This window comes from Tursiops truncatus, chromosome 15, assembly GCF_011762595.2.
Source record: "Tursiops truncatus isolate mTurTru1 chromosome 15, mTurTru1.mat.Y, whole genome shotgun sequence".
NCBI lineage: Eukaryota > Metazoa > Chordata > Mammalia > Artiodactyla > Delphinidae > Tursiops > Tursiops truncatus.
The window spans coordinates 21,745,716-21,761,508 of NC_047048.1; the positions used below are offsets into that span (position 1 = coordinate 21,745,716).

Sequence of the window (15,793 nt, forward strand, 5' to 3'; positions counted from 1 at the left end):
GGCTCAGAGAGGGTAAATAATGTGTCCAAAATCACACTGGGGGAGGTGGGATTCTAATAGACTCCAGAGCCCATGTTTTAACTACTCTGACAACCTGCCTTGGTCGATGTGGTTTTGACAAGAACAGGAACCTTTGACAAGAGTGGCAGATGCCCAATAAATACTGTCATCCCAAGTGAGTCATTTTCCAAGGCGGAGAGTAACTGAGTAGGATACCTTCTAGTAATATGACTCCCAAAAACGCAGCCAGGGAGGTAAGCACCACGAGGAGCAGGAAGCAGCCAACAGGAACGGCTGACACAGAAGCAAACACCAGCAAGGTGAGGGTCAGAAAAGGATGCCTGTCCAGGTACTGGCCCACTGGAGACTTCATGAAGGCGACCACCTGTGGGCAAAGGAGACGAGCAGGACTGAATGCCATGTCTGAACCCCAGATTGATAAATTCACCCGAGCTATAGGAAGTATAAGCCAAGGTTATAAAGTTGGGAGGCCCATGGGTAAGAAGTCAACAATTATAATCCTCCCAAGACATGAGTTGCCCCAGCAACAACTTAAGGCAGCTGTGGACAGGGGGCAAGTTTGAGGGCCCCACCCAACCTCAAGTCTTGTGAAATGAGGAAAGACCCAGGCATGGCTCTACTGCTTCACACACACCCTCTCAGAAGGCATCCTCAGCATATGTGTGCTCTGATGTGATATATGTACAGTTGGCTGCTTACTTCACAGTTGAGGCCACTGAGGCACAGAGAGGTTAAGTCCTAGCTACTTGGCATCACCTGGGAGCTTGTTAGAAATGCAATTATCTTGGGCCCTGACCCAGACCTGCCAAATCAGCTTCTGTTTTTTAATGAGATCACCAGGTGATTTGTACACACATTAAAGTCTGAGAAACAGTGGGACGAAATGACTCACCTAGAGTCACATGGCTTCCAAGTGGCAAAATCTAGGCATTCAAAGCTAAATCTTTCCACTTCAGATGTCTGCAGTGGCTGCCACTTCATTAGGAGAAAATGTTTTTATGTCATCAACCTGGATACCACAGTCAGGCCACAGCCTGATGACTACTGCAAGCTTATGCTGTGTTAATAAGTAGGTTATCTTCCTCCACCAGGCAAAAGGGTTCTGGAGCTGGCTCAGTGGGGGGTTGGGGGGCGCTGCTTTAATACAGAGCTGGCCCTAGGCATCCTCACAAGGATGGGCTTCCCCCTCTTCTTAGGGTCCACGCCATCTCTCTCCTCAGTGCTGGCATGCTAGTTCCCGTTCCCTTGAAAGCTTCTATCATTCCAGAACTTTTCCCCATCAAAACTGGTCCTTCCTGTGTCTCATTCCTTAGGGCCATGTAGGCCAGCAGGTGAACTGAAGACGTAATTTAAGCTTCAGTGATGGTGGGTGCCACTAACCAAAACACACGTTCTCCTAGAAAGAGTTCTTCACCCAAGTGATTCAAATGGAGGAAACTGTGGGCAAGCTGGAAGGCAGGAGGATTTTGGAGCTCAAGTTGATGGTGACAAAGCACAGGACTCACTGTGCTTAACTAGAAAAGGCTGTTCCACAAGGCCACCGTTCTCAGTCCTGGGGCTTCAGCATTGACAAACTTCACTTCCCGGCCCCAAATGGCGTAACACCTACTGGCCACACTGCCTCCAGCTACTCCTTTCTGACAAAAGCTATCTAAGACTTGGCTGTTCAGCTTCTCTCGCCAGAGGTGACTGTGCCAGCAATCACCGCTGAGCTGGAAATACCCAGCTTGGATACTCTAGGATCAGAACCCAGTGAGATCTTCCTGTTAGGGCGGCTGAAGGTGAGAGAGAGGCAGAGGAGCCCCGGGAGTGGGGCTGGATGGTCCTTCGAGCTGTCTCAGGTCTCGATTGCTTTCCAGCTCTAGTCCACGTGTATCCTTAGTAAACCTCCAGGGGTCACCTGACAGTCCGAACTGCTCTGTCTGATCCTTAAAATCAAGAGACCCAGTAACCACAGTGGCGGGGGGAGCAGATGAGGCTCGAACACCAGAATGCCAGGCTTATGACTTTGTACCCAGACTGTCCAGCACAGAAGCCACATGTGGCCACTGAGCACTTGAAATGTGGCTAGCGTGACCGATGAGTTGGATTTTTAATCTAATTTAAATTTAAAAACTGATGTTTGATTCAGTCATTGAAAAAATTTTAATTACATTTCAAATAAGGTGGGTATGTTTCAAATAAGTTTTTCAATTATCAATTTTATGAAAACTAAATAGAGACCAAGTATTTCCAATGGAAAATCAGCATGTGAACTGAGATGTGCACTGAGTGTATTAAAAAAATGTAAAATATCTCATCAATGATTTTTCAATATTGATTACATGTTGAAATTATATTGTTTTGGATATATTGGGCTATATAAAATATATTATTAAAATTAATTTTACGTTTCTTTTTATGTTTTTTTTTTCTTTTGCGGTACGCGGGCCTCTCACTGTTGTGGCCTCTCCCGTTGCAGAGCACAGGCTCCGGACACGCAGGCTCAGCGGCCATGGCTCACGGGCCCAGCGGCTCCGCGGCATGTGGGATTCTCCCGGACCGGAGCACAAACCCGCGTCCCCTGCATTGGCAGGCGGACTCTCAACCACTGTGCCACCAGGGAAACCCTTATGTTTTTTAATATGGCTACTAGAAAACTTAAAACTATATATGTGGTTCACATAATATTTCTGTTGAAAAGCGCTCACTCAAATTTTACCTAGAAAAAAAAACAAGAAGCGAACTATTGGCATTTGAGCAGGACTGTGATGCAATCAAAGGAATAATTTTAAAAAGATGAACCTGGTGGTCCTGTGCAAGAGGCAATGAGGAAGATTTGCAGGGAAGCCAGCAAGAGATAATGACGGCCAAAACTAGGCTGATGGCAGGGAGGGACAAGGAGGAGGAGGAGATGCAGTATGAAAGTGGAACGACAAAAGAAAATTCAACAGGACCAGGAGACAGTGTGGCATAGGGATCCAAGAGGGGAAAAGCAGGAAGGGACTACTTGTAGTCCTTAAGAAATCTAATTTTTTCTTAGCCTCTTCTAAATCTGGGCCCTACAAGGAAAAAATAGAAAGTTATTCAGATATGCAGAGAGACCAATTTAAGATGCAGACAATTAAGCCCAGCAATTGTCTTCCCCTAGGGAGGATGGCCCTGCTCCGACCAGTCTGTCTCAGAAGAGGAAGATATGATTCAGTTATTTCTAATGATAAGAGAGAACATTCATTAAACACTCAAGTGCCAAGCACTCTTTTAAGAGCTTTCAATAAACCTCCTTATTTTTTTCTCTCTACAATGCTATGAGGTAGATAACAAGGCAAAATTTAACATTATTTAAATCCGGGAATTAGACTATAGCAATTAACTTTTCATGCTCCCAGGCAACAGAGGGTGACACAATGGAAGGATGGAAAGTGGGAGAGCTTATTATGCAGCAACATCTTCCATCGCCCTCCTGGAAGCAGACACAGGTTATCCAACCTAGATTTTACAGGCATGGTGCGGTGCTAAATAACCCAGGAATGCCAGGCTGGGACAGACTGGCACCATTATGTTCCACACTCTGTGCTAAGGCCTTCTCAAACGACATCTGAGATCATCCTCACAACAAAGCTATGAGCCTGGCATTGCTTATTTTAGAGAAGATGAGATGGAGAGTCAATGAGCCCAAGCAACTTGCCCAAGGTCAAACACAGGTGATTTATTTTAAAATGCACACATGAGTAAGGGAGGTTCCAAAATAGGGACAACATGGCCAGTGTTTAAGGACATGAAGGCTCCATCTGGAACTATTCAGAAGAGAGGCCAATTCCCCGGTGTTAGAATGCAAAAGATAATCAGTATCCACTGTCTTTGCTACCAGAGGGGTGGAGGGCAGAGGGGTCAGCATTATTTAAAACCACTGGTAATGACAAGTCCAAGGTGCTGTGTGACAATTTCTCCCAGATTTTGGTCCTTGTGATTCAGGATTAGAATACAGGTGCCAAGGAGGTAATTCAAAAACATCCTTTGTCCCCAAAAAATAATAATAAATAAATAAATAAATAAATAAATAAAACATCCTTTGTGGAAGGAAAGGGCCAGCATGAGAGCAAAACTATTTTGTCCTAGGTAATCCACACAAGGAGATACCATTGGGAGGGCATCTGCCCAGCCCATGCTCCACCTCTCTTCCCTCCTCTGTGAAAACTGCCCCCTCTCACAGCAGGGGTGGGCCCCTGAAGCCATGTTTATACCAGTGAAATGGAAAGCCCCAGCCCAACTGCCACCTCCCTGGCCATAGGTGACTTGGTCAAGCAGATTCTTGCTCCTAGGAATCAAGCACTCCCAAGACCAGGTCCCATAGAGGATTTCAGCTGGGAGCTGGAGGAGACATGAGGAGCTGAAGGTACCATCCTGGGCGATCATGTCTGCCCATGTGAATGGAAGAGCAAAGGAAGCCAGGCTGCAAAGAGAGGAGAATGAAGCTGATACACAAGGAAGAGTTACAATGAGGAATAGTATGTCTCAAGAGAGGGCACTGAGAGTTATCTCTGACCCCAGTGACCTGCCAGACTCTGGTTCTAACCCCTCCTGAGGCTCTGCCCTGTTTACTTCCTGCCTTGGCTTCTATGATAGCCTTACATTTCCCAAAAGCCCTGGCAGGTCTCACTGTTTGTTTGCTTGTTTAACCTATTTGGGACAGGTTTCTGACTCTGTCAGTCTAAAAGTAAGACAATTAAGACTTGACATTCCAGAGGTTTCCTAGAAGAGATGACAGAGTTGTTTCACAAACACTCCATCTGGAAGCCATCTATTCTTATCTGGAACTCAAAGGGTTTATTAACTCTGAGAAAAGATTATAAATTACTTGGGGGAAAGAAATCATCCAAATATCATAGAAGCAAGGGGATGACTATGTAAATTATGGTATGTCACTCTGAGGGAAGGTTCTACCACCAAGAAAAGCCATTGTTCAGAAGACCTATGCTTTAATATGGAAAAACACCAATATACAATATCAAGCAAAAATAAAAATACAGAACTACATCTGCCACAATTAAAACCACTAGATCTAAAAATTACATACTAAAGGGTCCTAATAACAATAACAACAGTAATGATGATACCACCACTGGATTTGTTAGTGATGGGCTTACAGGTGATTTCCTTTCCTTTCCTGCCAATATTACTCTATTCAGTAAACACAATTAATATAATTAATTCAATTAATATAATTTAAAAATTTAAAAGAAACTACCTCAGGACTATCTGAAGAACATCAGGGCTTAGCCAGCTGATGATCTGTCCCATCATCCCGGGGGTCAACTGCCCTGGAAGTTATCTAGTCCACATCTATTCCAATGACCACGGCTGAGGAGCTAAGGTGAAAAAATGAAGAAATGTCAAGAAGTCAGAGTTCACATGCTTTGAAATGCCTACCTTAGGAGGTAGACACGAATATTAACTAAGTTAAGATATGCCAGTGCGTAGCACAGTGCTTTGCATATGATAAGTGCTCAACCAAGGTTAATTAATGGACAGTCAATCCCTATTATTTGCAGATTCCATATCTGTGAATTTGCCTGCCCACTAAAATTGATCTGTAACCCCAGAATCAACACTTTGAGTTGCTTTCATGGACGCGCACACGGCAGTGAAAAACGTGAGCCACCTGACGCACATGTTCCCAGCTGAGGCCAAGCTAGGCAACACTCTGCCTTCTTGTTTTAGCTCTTTATACAACTGTCCTTTTCATGGTTTATTTCGTGCCACCTTTTTCTGCATTTTTATGTTTTCTGTTGGTGATTTTGACATTTAAAATGTGTAGCAGTACTGTCTAGTGTTCCTAAGCATAAGAAGGCTGTGACGTGCCTTATAGAGAAAATACCGTACGTGTATTAGATAAACTTCGTTCAGGCAAGAGTTATAGCTGCCTGTATAGTACAGGCTGCTGGCCTGGAGTTCAGTGTTAATGAATCAATAATACCTACAGAATAAAGGTGCCTTTAAACAAAAAGACACACAAAACAGGTGATGGTTTGATTGGTTGATGAAAATGTTGCCACCAGAAGTTTGCCAGAACCTAATCCTGTACTTCCCATTTGAGCAATTGTTCAGTATGTGCTAATTCAGTGTTTGAGGTGACTCAACAGAACAGAACTAACACAAATTATATAACGAGAATCAACTGAACATGTAGATGAGTATGAGGACCTTTCTCATGGAGCTAACTTTTAATAACAAGAGTCTCAGCCTGCTGGCTAGAAAGCTGCTTGTCCAACCTAAAAATATCTTGCTAAATCCACAAAGAGTGCCAGAGGCATTTGGGGATGAGTTCAGAAAAGATCTCTATAGAGTATATTGCTCTAGACTGCAAAGGTCTGGCTCCTCAAATAGACACTAGTGGTGTGCAATACAAAAAAACAGATCACCAACCAGTTCACTTTCTTACATATACACATGTATTCTATGGGTATATTGCATAGAAAAAAAGTCTAGAAGAACATACAACAAAATGCTAATAATATTATCTCTGAGAGCTATTATTTTTTCCCTGAAAAAATGCTGCAAGGCACATAGAAGAAAGCAATAAAGATAAAAGTTCAAGAAAGCAGAATATACTGTCTCAAGTCCCATTGCTATTGAATGGCTATTGAGCGCTTGTAAAATGGCTAGTTCAAATGGAAATGTGCTGTTAAGTGTAAAATACAGACTGGATTTCAAAGACTTAGTACAAAAAAGAATGTAAAACATCTCAATAACTCTTTTCATTAATATTTTTTATAATGATTACATGTTGAAATATATTTTAGATAGGTTCAATAAAATACCGTATTAAAATTAATTTCACCTGCTTCTTTTTACTTTTTAAATGCGGCTACTAGATAATTTTAAATTACGTATGTGGCTTATGTCGTATTTCTATTTAACACTGAATTTCTAGTGGAACACTGGGCTCAAAGTAGACGTTAGCCTCTCATTTTCAGGGTAACAGGTCAAAATTAACAGCAAAACAAAAAAAAGGATGGTATCTGTGGCACAGACTAAGAGTTGCCTCTATTTCCAGCTAAAGAATTGCATTTGCTACAAGGGGTGATCATAAGACTAAATTTTGGTCTATGAGATGCAACTGGAAGCTTTGTGTGTGTATGACTTCCAGGAAGTCTCCTTAAATTGGAGGTGGTATGCAAGTCTTTCTCTCCCCACATCTTATTGCCTAGAATATGGATACAATGGCTGATACTCTAGCAGTCATCTTGGACAGTGAGTTTGAAGGTCACAACTCAGACATGACAAGGTGGTGAGTTAGAAAGATTCCTTACCTACCTCCAAATTTCTTCTACTTGAGAGAGAAATAACTTTCTATGGTGTTTAAGCTAGTATTATTTTGGGATCTTCCATTATATGCTCTGATTGGAAACTGACCTTTGAGTTACTCTGGACAGACGCTATCAGCAAAGACACCCTCCTCTGCAGCTCCTGAAAGTCCTTTGAAGTACTTGGGGGCTCTTCTTTCACCATCCTGAAACCCACTTCAGGTCTCTTTAGGGATTAATTCTACCAGTAAGCTCTTCAGTGCAGGGCACAGTCAAATCTCTCATGTCACCTTGTCTCTTGCTGGAGGAAATGAAAAGTATCTTAAACCATTAGTGGTCTTCACCCAACTGACCCAACAAGAGATTCTACTATCCTCACACACTGATGGTGGGCATGCAGATGGAGGGTAACTTGGCAATATCTATCCAAATTTCAAATTGCACACACCTTGATCCAACAATTTACTTTCCAGGAACTTCAAGGAAATAATCAGTTATATCAAAACATGCCAAAAGGATGTGCAGTGTACCCCTGTTTCTAATACATAATAAATAGTAAAACAGTGGAAAGAAGCTGTCTACTAATAGGAAATAGGTTAAATAATGATAAATTCATAGAATGGAGTATTGTATAGCCATTAAAATGATGTTGATATTTAGTGAAATAAAAATATATCTATGATGTGAAAAAATTATAGAATACTATATATTGTTACATATTTTATGCATATATCCATAATATAAAATACATATATGTATTTATGTATTTTATGTATATATCCATAGTAAAATAAAAGATCTAGATGGACATATAAGAAAATGTTAATGGTATTGTCTCTGGGAGCTTCTGTTTATTTTTTTAGCCTGACAAAATTGTGAAAAGAATGTGGAAGAAAGTAAGAAAGCTGAATACACTATTTCAAGTCCTATTGCCTTCTTTTTTTGGCCAGAAAAACTTTTTCAAACAAGTGACAGTGGCCAATACACTAAACAGGTTGGCTCCCAATTACATTGTGCCATAAATTATTCTCTATTTACTTGTAAGTCTCAGCTCCGTAACAAGAGAGGCCCCTGAGGGACAGACTTTGCCACAATTATACCCTGTGACTCAACAGGCTGGAATTTCCAGGACTGTCCCAATCTCACATAATTATTTATTTTTAATAAAAGCTTTTTGTTAAGTTAGATATCTATCTTTTAAACCCATTTTCATATAAACTAATATATTGTTATTTTATATTTCCCAGAATAACACTGTAGGGCTGGACACAGATATCTTTTCCATTTCTCCCTTACAACTGATCTCCTGACCTATAGCACAAATGCCTAAAAGATTCTGTCACAGTGGACAAAATTAACTGAGAGATGCTCACATTTATTTACCATACTGAACGTCCCCCATGCTAATTATGTGAGATGGGAAGAGGTATCTCCTAATATCTATAGGGTCTAGCACCAAATTAAAGCACATTTTAATCTCCCCAGCTAGAGATTCTCTGCTACAATCCCTTTTGTGAAACAGGAATCCCCTGAACAGGGCAGGACTAAACTCCCATTCCCATACTGTCTCTGAAGCTACAGCTGGCACAGATTTGAATTTGCGATGTTCCCAGCACTCAATTCCCCTAAGCTCCAATCTGCAAGGGTCAGAAACAAGCCCAGCTCCCCTACTGGTCTCCCAGGGCCTTGGAAACCCAAGCGCCACCCGGACCGGTCTGGGGAGTCCAACAGGGGCCAGCGTGCGTAAAATGCCAGCGGCCACATCCGTGGAACGCAACCACCGGGCCACCAATCCCCAGACCCCCTAGTCACTCACTCCTCGGAGGTGCCTCCCCAGGCACTGAGAGGTCTCGGGAGGAGGGAAGACGGCAACCCCTTAACCCGACGCAGCGCAGTTTCCCGCCTTCTGCCTTTTCCGCGCCTTCCGGGCTGAGCCAGGAGAACACGAGCCAACCCGCCCTTCCCCTTCCACGCCCCACCCCTCCAAAAGCCCCCGGCTCTTCCACTACCGCCCCTCCCGGGGCAAACGGAAACCCTGAGCATTCCAGCCGGGCGGGGCAGGGGTCGCATCTCCGGCTTGAGGCCGGGAACTGCCGGGCGCCTCGGGCCTATCAGACCTCCCCCTCCCCATCTGTTTCCAGTCTCTCAGCCTTCCTAAACGCGAGAGGGGACAGGCGGCCAGTTTCTTGGGATCCAAGGAGAGGGGAAAAGGGGGCTGATACAGGTACACAGGGGGGCTCTGCGCCCGAGGGGGCACCGAGGCTGAGAAATGGGAGCTTGGGGGCGGGGAGTCGAGTACACCGTCATTAATTTGGGGAGGAGAATCCCACCTGTGGTACTTGGAGTTCCCCTCTCTGCAGTGAGGGGGGAGGGGCCCTCCGTAGAGAAGAACCCGGGAGGGAGGAGGGCACCCATTTTCATTAATCCTAAAGAGGGAGTTCGGAGTCTTCTCAACCGGGTTTCCCAAGAAGGGGAAGGGTCCCGGGTGGGATGGGGATGGCAACCCTTTTACCAAATGTAGTAGTAGGTGTAGGGGGGGGTGTGTGTGTATGGGGGTCTCGCAGGGGCTCGGAGGGATGAGACTCCCCTTATTACCAAACGTCGTGCTGAAGGCTTCGGGCGTGGGACACCGACTATCCTCTCAACCGACCCCCCCCCCCCGCCCTCCTCCAAAATTTGTCCCGCCCGGCGAGGGGGCTGTCTAGCCAGCCGGGTCCCCTGCGCCCACGCTGCCAGCTCTCACCTGGTCCCGGCGGCCGCGCTGCAGGCCGAGCTGCGTGTGCGGGCAGCTAGAGGAGACACGCCCAAGCGGCGGCTCTGAAGCGGGAGCCTGCCTTCTCACTCCACCCCCGCTGGCAGTCTTCCTCCGCCGCGCGGCCCCGCGCCGTCCCTCCTCTCCCTTCCCCTCCCCTCCGCTTGGCTCTCCCCGCCTGCAGCTCTTGCAGAGGACGCTGTCTCCCTCAGCTTTTTGGAGCCTCCCGGACAAGCCACGAGTGAGGAGCACGTGAGGAAACTGAGGCTCAGAGAGAGTTGCCCTTCCTACACTCTTGACTTGGAGTGAGGGCGCCCAGGCCATCTCTGAGACAGGTGGACTGGCAGCTGAGAACGGGTTTTCCCAGGGTCTCAGGGCTTCCCCTGCCTAAATACCCTGAACCAGCTCTTCTGGAAGCATCTCTGGAGCTCAGGACAGACAAGTGAAGAGGTACGACCTTGACTGGAAGGTTTTAACCATTACTTCTCAAACGCAGATATCATGAGCCAGTGAGATCCCTAAAGATCGGTTCGATTAGTATCTCCATTTTATAAATGAAAAAGTCTAATCCCAAATCCTTCAGTTTCAAGTCAGAGCCAGAACACATGTTCCTTGGCCTGAAATCCAGCCCATACAGCAGGGTTTCTCAAGGGGCAGCGAGCGCTATTGACCTTTTGGTCAGGAAAATTCTGTGTTGAGTGGGCTGTCCTGTGTATTGTAGGATGTTTAGCAGCAACCCTGGCTTCCAACCGCTAGATGCCAGTAGTACTTTCCTTCCCTGCAGACCCCCAAACCTTGGCGGATGTCCCCTGGGGGGCACAGTTGTCTAGGTTGAGAACAACTACCATAGAACAAACTCGTAAAGACCATGAACCGAGGTCCAACAGTCCTGGACTCTGACCCCAGGGCAGAGTCTTACTGTGTGGATGAGTTAACCTCGCTGAGCTTCAGCTTCATCTGTAAAATGGAGAGGGAAAGACTTGAGCATTGGCCTGCTGCTGCACAGTTCTCATGCCCTTTCCATCCAGGGACCTTTGCTGATCTGTCTCTCCTCTGTGACTTGTGTCCGTAGGCACCTGAAAAATAACTCTTTAGGAAAGATCAAAGCAATCACAGGGTTGTAGTGAGGACTGGTGCAGTAATGTCTGTAAAGACCTTAGCACCTATCGGGAACATAGGAGGAGCTCAAAAATATTTAACGTATTGTGCTTTTCTTTTTCTGATCATGGTTACTTGGTTTATTTTCCTTTTTTGTTTATTTTTAATTTTTTTTTGCGGTACACGGGCCTCTCACTGTTGTGTCCTCTCCTGTTGCGGAGCACAAGCTCTGGATGTGCAGGCTCAGCGGCCATGGCTCATGGGCCCAGCCACTCCACGGCATGTGGGGTCTTCCCGGACCGGGGCACGAACCCGTGTCCCCTGCATCGGCAGGCGGACTCTCAACCACTGTGCCACCAGGGAAGCCCTTTTTTGTTTATTTTTATATTGCGGTATAGTTAACATATAACATTATATTAGCTTCAGCTGTACAACGTAATGATTTGATGTTTGTGTATATTGCAAAATAATCACCACGATAAACCTAGTTAACATCTGTCACCATACACAGTGACAGAATTGTTTTTCTTGTGACGAGAACATTTAAGATTTGCTCTCTTAGCAACTTTCAAATATGCGATACAGTTTTATTTTGACTTCTTTCACTGATTTTGCCCACCCACCAATGATGTATTACTTCTACCAACTAATATTTCTAGAAATAATCAGGCTGGTGGATAGAGAAATAAGCTTGGGGATAATAATAATAAGCTAAGGGATCGTGCTCTAACTCCACAAGAGCCAAGAAGGGGGGAGCTGATGGTGAAGATAGGAGGACATGGACAGAGAAGTGTCCCTAAATTTTTACGTTTCAGGCAGTCCTGTCCGTTTTCATGCCTTTTGTTCAGCTGCAGTGTGATGGGTGCCCCATCCAGGAAAGGGTTGGTTATTGTTTGGGTTTGGAGGGTTTTTTTCTTTAGGACAAAACTGCAACCCTCCTTCCCTGGTGGGTGTTGCTTTGGGAAGCTGAATTGAGGCCTTCACTGGAAATTTTGTTCGAGGGTGCCATCTAGGGGAACCTCTGTGAATCTTCTAGTTCCTTTCACTTGCATTGTTGTAGGACCAGCCAGATTTTGGGTTTCCTTGTGTGTTGGCTGCCTTCTCTATCTACCACACTATACATTACCCAACGGTGGGAATCTTAGCATCTCTCAGTAGCACAAGGACTTGGCTCTTGCTGACCATTGGATGGGTCAATAAAATAAGTCCCTGGATAAGCAACTGTTTCAAGCTTCAGAAAAGATCTGCCAGAAACACTGGGCTCTGAATTACAAACGTGTGAAAACTTCCAGCAACAGATTGAGACTCTAAGCTGTTAACACCACAAAGATGGGGATAACCTAGAGGCTAGCTGACCTCTTCTCCCCATATTGCCAGATTTAACAAATAAAAATACAGGACAGCCAGTTCAATTTGAATTTCAGGTGAGCAACAGATAACTTTTTAGGATGAGTATGTCTGGGCATCCTGTGTTTCATCTGGCAACCCTATGTACTTGAAGTTGATTAAGGGATTTGAGGACTGCATCCTCACTTGGAAATTGCTGAACAGAAGATTAAGTCAGCAAGCAATTCTGGTGCCGGTGAAGTGGCCCGGGGCAGAGGGGAGATGATGGACGTTTCATTCTCTTTGGCAGATATTTTTTTTATTTTCTATCTTTCTTCAGACTACATGTAGGCTTTTGGTTAAAGCCACGGAGCAGATTCCATAATCAGGTGAAGTTCTAACTTTGCCACTGACCTAGCTGAGTGACTATGGGCAAATGACTTAACCTCCCTGTTTCTCAGTTTCCTCAGTCATAAAACTTGGGATAGTTGTATTCATCTTCTCCATTGTTGAGAAGATTTGGGAAGATGATGCTCATTAAGTGCTTACCACAGTGCCAACAGCTAATATACATCAATAAATGAAAGCTGTAATTATTGCTTTGATGTTTTTGGACACAGGTAGACTTAAAGCACACAAAATTTTAAAGGGAGGTGTGTCTCCTACTCACCCACAAGGTCATGGGGCTCATGGGCACCCTACCAGGCCCCTTCCAGAGTTCTTTACTTTGTTGGGTTACATACAGTTGCTGGGTTTTTTGTGGGACATGGGGTTTCATATCCTATTATAGGAGACCTGGTAATAACCCCATTTCCGTCTAAAGTCTCAAACTCTGTCACTGGCTCATTTATTCCAAACACTATTTGAAACCGTATATATACCTTATGGTAGAGAGTGCAAATGTAAGGAATGAGGAGCCTCAAGGTTATTTGGAAGGTATGGAAAGCCAAACTTTGAGGGAAAAGTAAGAAAAAGGAGAAATGGAAGTACTTGGTACTATGTAATGCTCATCGTAAGATCTCAGAAATGTTTGTTTTATGGGCAGGTACTTTATGGAAAGAACACTGGACTCTGGAGTCATAAGGACAGGGTTCACATTGTATCAGCACTACTTAGAAGTCCTGGCAGTTTAGGAAAATTATGTGTCTTTCTCAGTTTTGGTTTCGTCAATCATAAAATGGCAACATCATGGAGTTTGGGGGAAAATTGAATGACAAAACATACATATATATATATATATATAGAAGGCTGTCTCCCAAAAAGAGCTCAATAAGTCTAACTTGATTTTGAGAAAATTTTGAAAGTGACCACTTAACGTGTGCTTTGAATGTCTGGGCAGCAGCTAATTGTATCTTGTGTGTGTGAGCATATGTGTGCATGTGTTCCTGTGTTTATCATGAGAATGATGTTAGCCACACTTACAGAGTGCCTACTGTGTTGAGTGACCAAGCTGTCTCAGTTTGCCCAGGACTGAGGGAGTTCTCAGGGGGCAGGACTTGCAGTATTAAAACCCAGAAAGTCCCAGGAAACTGGGACAAGTTGGTCATCCTTCTACTATGTGCAGGTTGCTTTACAGGTATTATCTCATTAACTCTCAAGCCCACCTATGAGGTAGGTTGACACACTGTTGGCATTTTACATTGTAAAGGACACTTGGAGAGATTAAGCAATTTGCTCAAGCCACATAGCTAATTAAATGGGAAGGGCAGGATCTGAACCCAGACCTGTCTGACTCTAGGGCCCAAGAATTTAACCACCACTCTGTGTGCATTTAGGCCCCTCCAAAGGCATAACCTCTTGTTGCCATTCACCTCCTGGATCATTGCCATTCACCCTCCTGTCACCGAAACTTCCTGCTGGACAGCTGACCTACAGCAAAGGGACACAAAGGGACCTGGACACAAAGCTGAGTCAAGACCAGTCTTGTATCTGGGCACAACAGAGGCCCCTCCTTCCCTAGCAACAGACACTGAAGCCTTGTGACTGGCCCCAGGACCTGGGTACAAGCTCCTCCAGTGTTAAAAATAACCTGAGAGGAGGAGAGAGAAGAGTTCAGGCTGCCAGGGGGAATGCTTGGTGGGGCGCTTCCTCCCTCTTCTCTGTGTTAGCATGTAACTCTGCTTCAGTTTTTTCTCTACAGTGGAGTCGGTGTATTCCTGGAAAAGTTCCAAGGGAGGTGCTGCTCAGGGGATGGGAAGAGTGGCCATCACAGGGAAGCTGCAGCACAGAGCCCAGCAGAGCCCCAAGGCTGCTCCTTCATTCTCTAGCTTCCCTTTCTCTCCTCTTCTACCTGGAAACTCCTCAGGGGGCTGAAGTCCATGACCTCAGAGAGGCAGCCCTGTGAACAGAGCTTTCAGAACATCTGGAAAGTTCCGTAATCTGTGTCATCCCCATTATGCTATAAGGAATTTCAGAGCCACTGATAGGAGAGGAAGAAACTGAGAGCTCTTTGTTCCTTTTTTAAATATTTTTATAGGTCCAGTTAGAATGGAGAACATGAGTGATGTGGATTGCTCATCTCAGAAGGTAAGTATGAATTTTAAGGTGTATTTCTTTTTTCATACCTGTAGTATTTTCAACATGTAGGGAAATTGGAAGTGGGTGGGAAGGGGATGTTTCAGTCATAAACCAATTGCCGTGTTAGATCTCCTTGACCAGGAATATATGTTAATCAAATAATGTCCTTGAATTATGCTTTGTTCTGAATTAGGCTTTTGGACATCTTCAGGTTTTGCTGAGAAAATTTCAGGAATAGACACCTTTCTTTCCCTTCCTTTTCAAGGCCATTAGACCATATGTTCCATCCAGCAGTTCCCAGCACTGGAGGTACATATATAAGAATATACTGGGGAGTATCTTGAAAATGTAGAGACTTGGCCTCACTCCCAAAGATTCTGATCTCAAAGGTCTGGAGTGGAGCCCTGCAGTCTGTATTTTTAGCTAAGACTCTAGTGACTCTGCTGTTGCAGGTCCTTAAGTGAGCATTTGGAAACTGCTTCCGTGAAGGACTTGCAAACATCACATGTAGTCAGAAATAAGCACCTGAAAGTAACAGTTCTACCCCATCTAGGTGCCAGAATCTTGGTGGAGAAGCCAAGATCCACTACGTTGCCATACATTGAAGTGTATGGAGCATTTTACACTGCAGAGGAGCATTTTAAACCAAAACTTTGTAAAATTAAAGTGGATTTGTTGATAATTACTGAGCCCACCCCCTGAAATGGAAATGCTCTGCAATTTACCAGAGAGAACACTTACGCATTAGTATTTTTAACAAACCGTTTTGGGGTAGCCAGGTAGTTCTTACAAA

General features: G+C 44.6%; 2 protein-coding genes across 16 annotated transcripts in view; one reads left to right on the forward strand and one right to left on the reverse strand.

Moving 5' to 3' along the window:
- Nucleotides 1-10,160, reverse strand: part of ANKS4B (ankyrin repeat and sterile alpha motif domain containing 4B) — a 63,684-nt gene extending 53,524 nt beyond the window's left edge. For 4 of the 15 annotated variants that reach the window (XR_012326087.1, XM_033839480.2, XM_073792243.1 and 1 more), the window contains exons 1-3: nucleotides 9,124-9,239; nucleotides 7,417-7,608; nucleotides 217-385 (exon numbers count right to left, since the gene is read on the reverse strand). Coding sequence is in view for 8 of the 15 variants with exons in the window: in XM_033839480.2 (XP_033695371.1) it covers nucleotides 217-385; nucleotides 7,417-7,512 (265 nt within the window). In the remaining 7 variants the exon portion in view is untranslated. Of the gene's footprint in view, nucleotides 1-216; nucleotides 386-5,248; nucleotides 5,358-7,416; nucleotides 7,609-9,123; nucleotides 9,244-10,050 lie in introns of those variants that run through there. The other 11 variants (XR_012326085.1, XR_004522015.2, XR_012326086.1 and 8 more) reach the window with 9 other exon arrangements.
- The window catches only part of DNAH3 (dynein axonemal heavy chain 3), a 198,285-nt gene continuing 191,826 nt past the window's right edge, over nucleotides 9,335-15,793 (forward strand). The window contains exons 1-3 of the mRNA XM_033839481.2: nucleotides 9,335-9,531; nucleotides 10,272-10,509; nucleotides 14,960-15,009. Of these exons, the coding sequence (XP_033695372.1) occupies nucleotides 14,971-15,009 (39 nt within the window). The 5' untranslated portion in view covers nucleotides 9,335-9,531; nucleotides 10,272-10,509; nucleotides 14,960-14,970. The remainder of the gene's footprint in view (nucleotides 9,532-10,271; nucleotides 10,510-14,959; nucleotides 15,010-15,793) is intronic.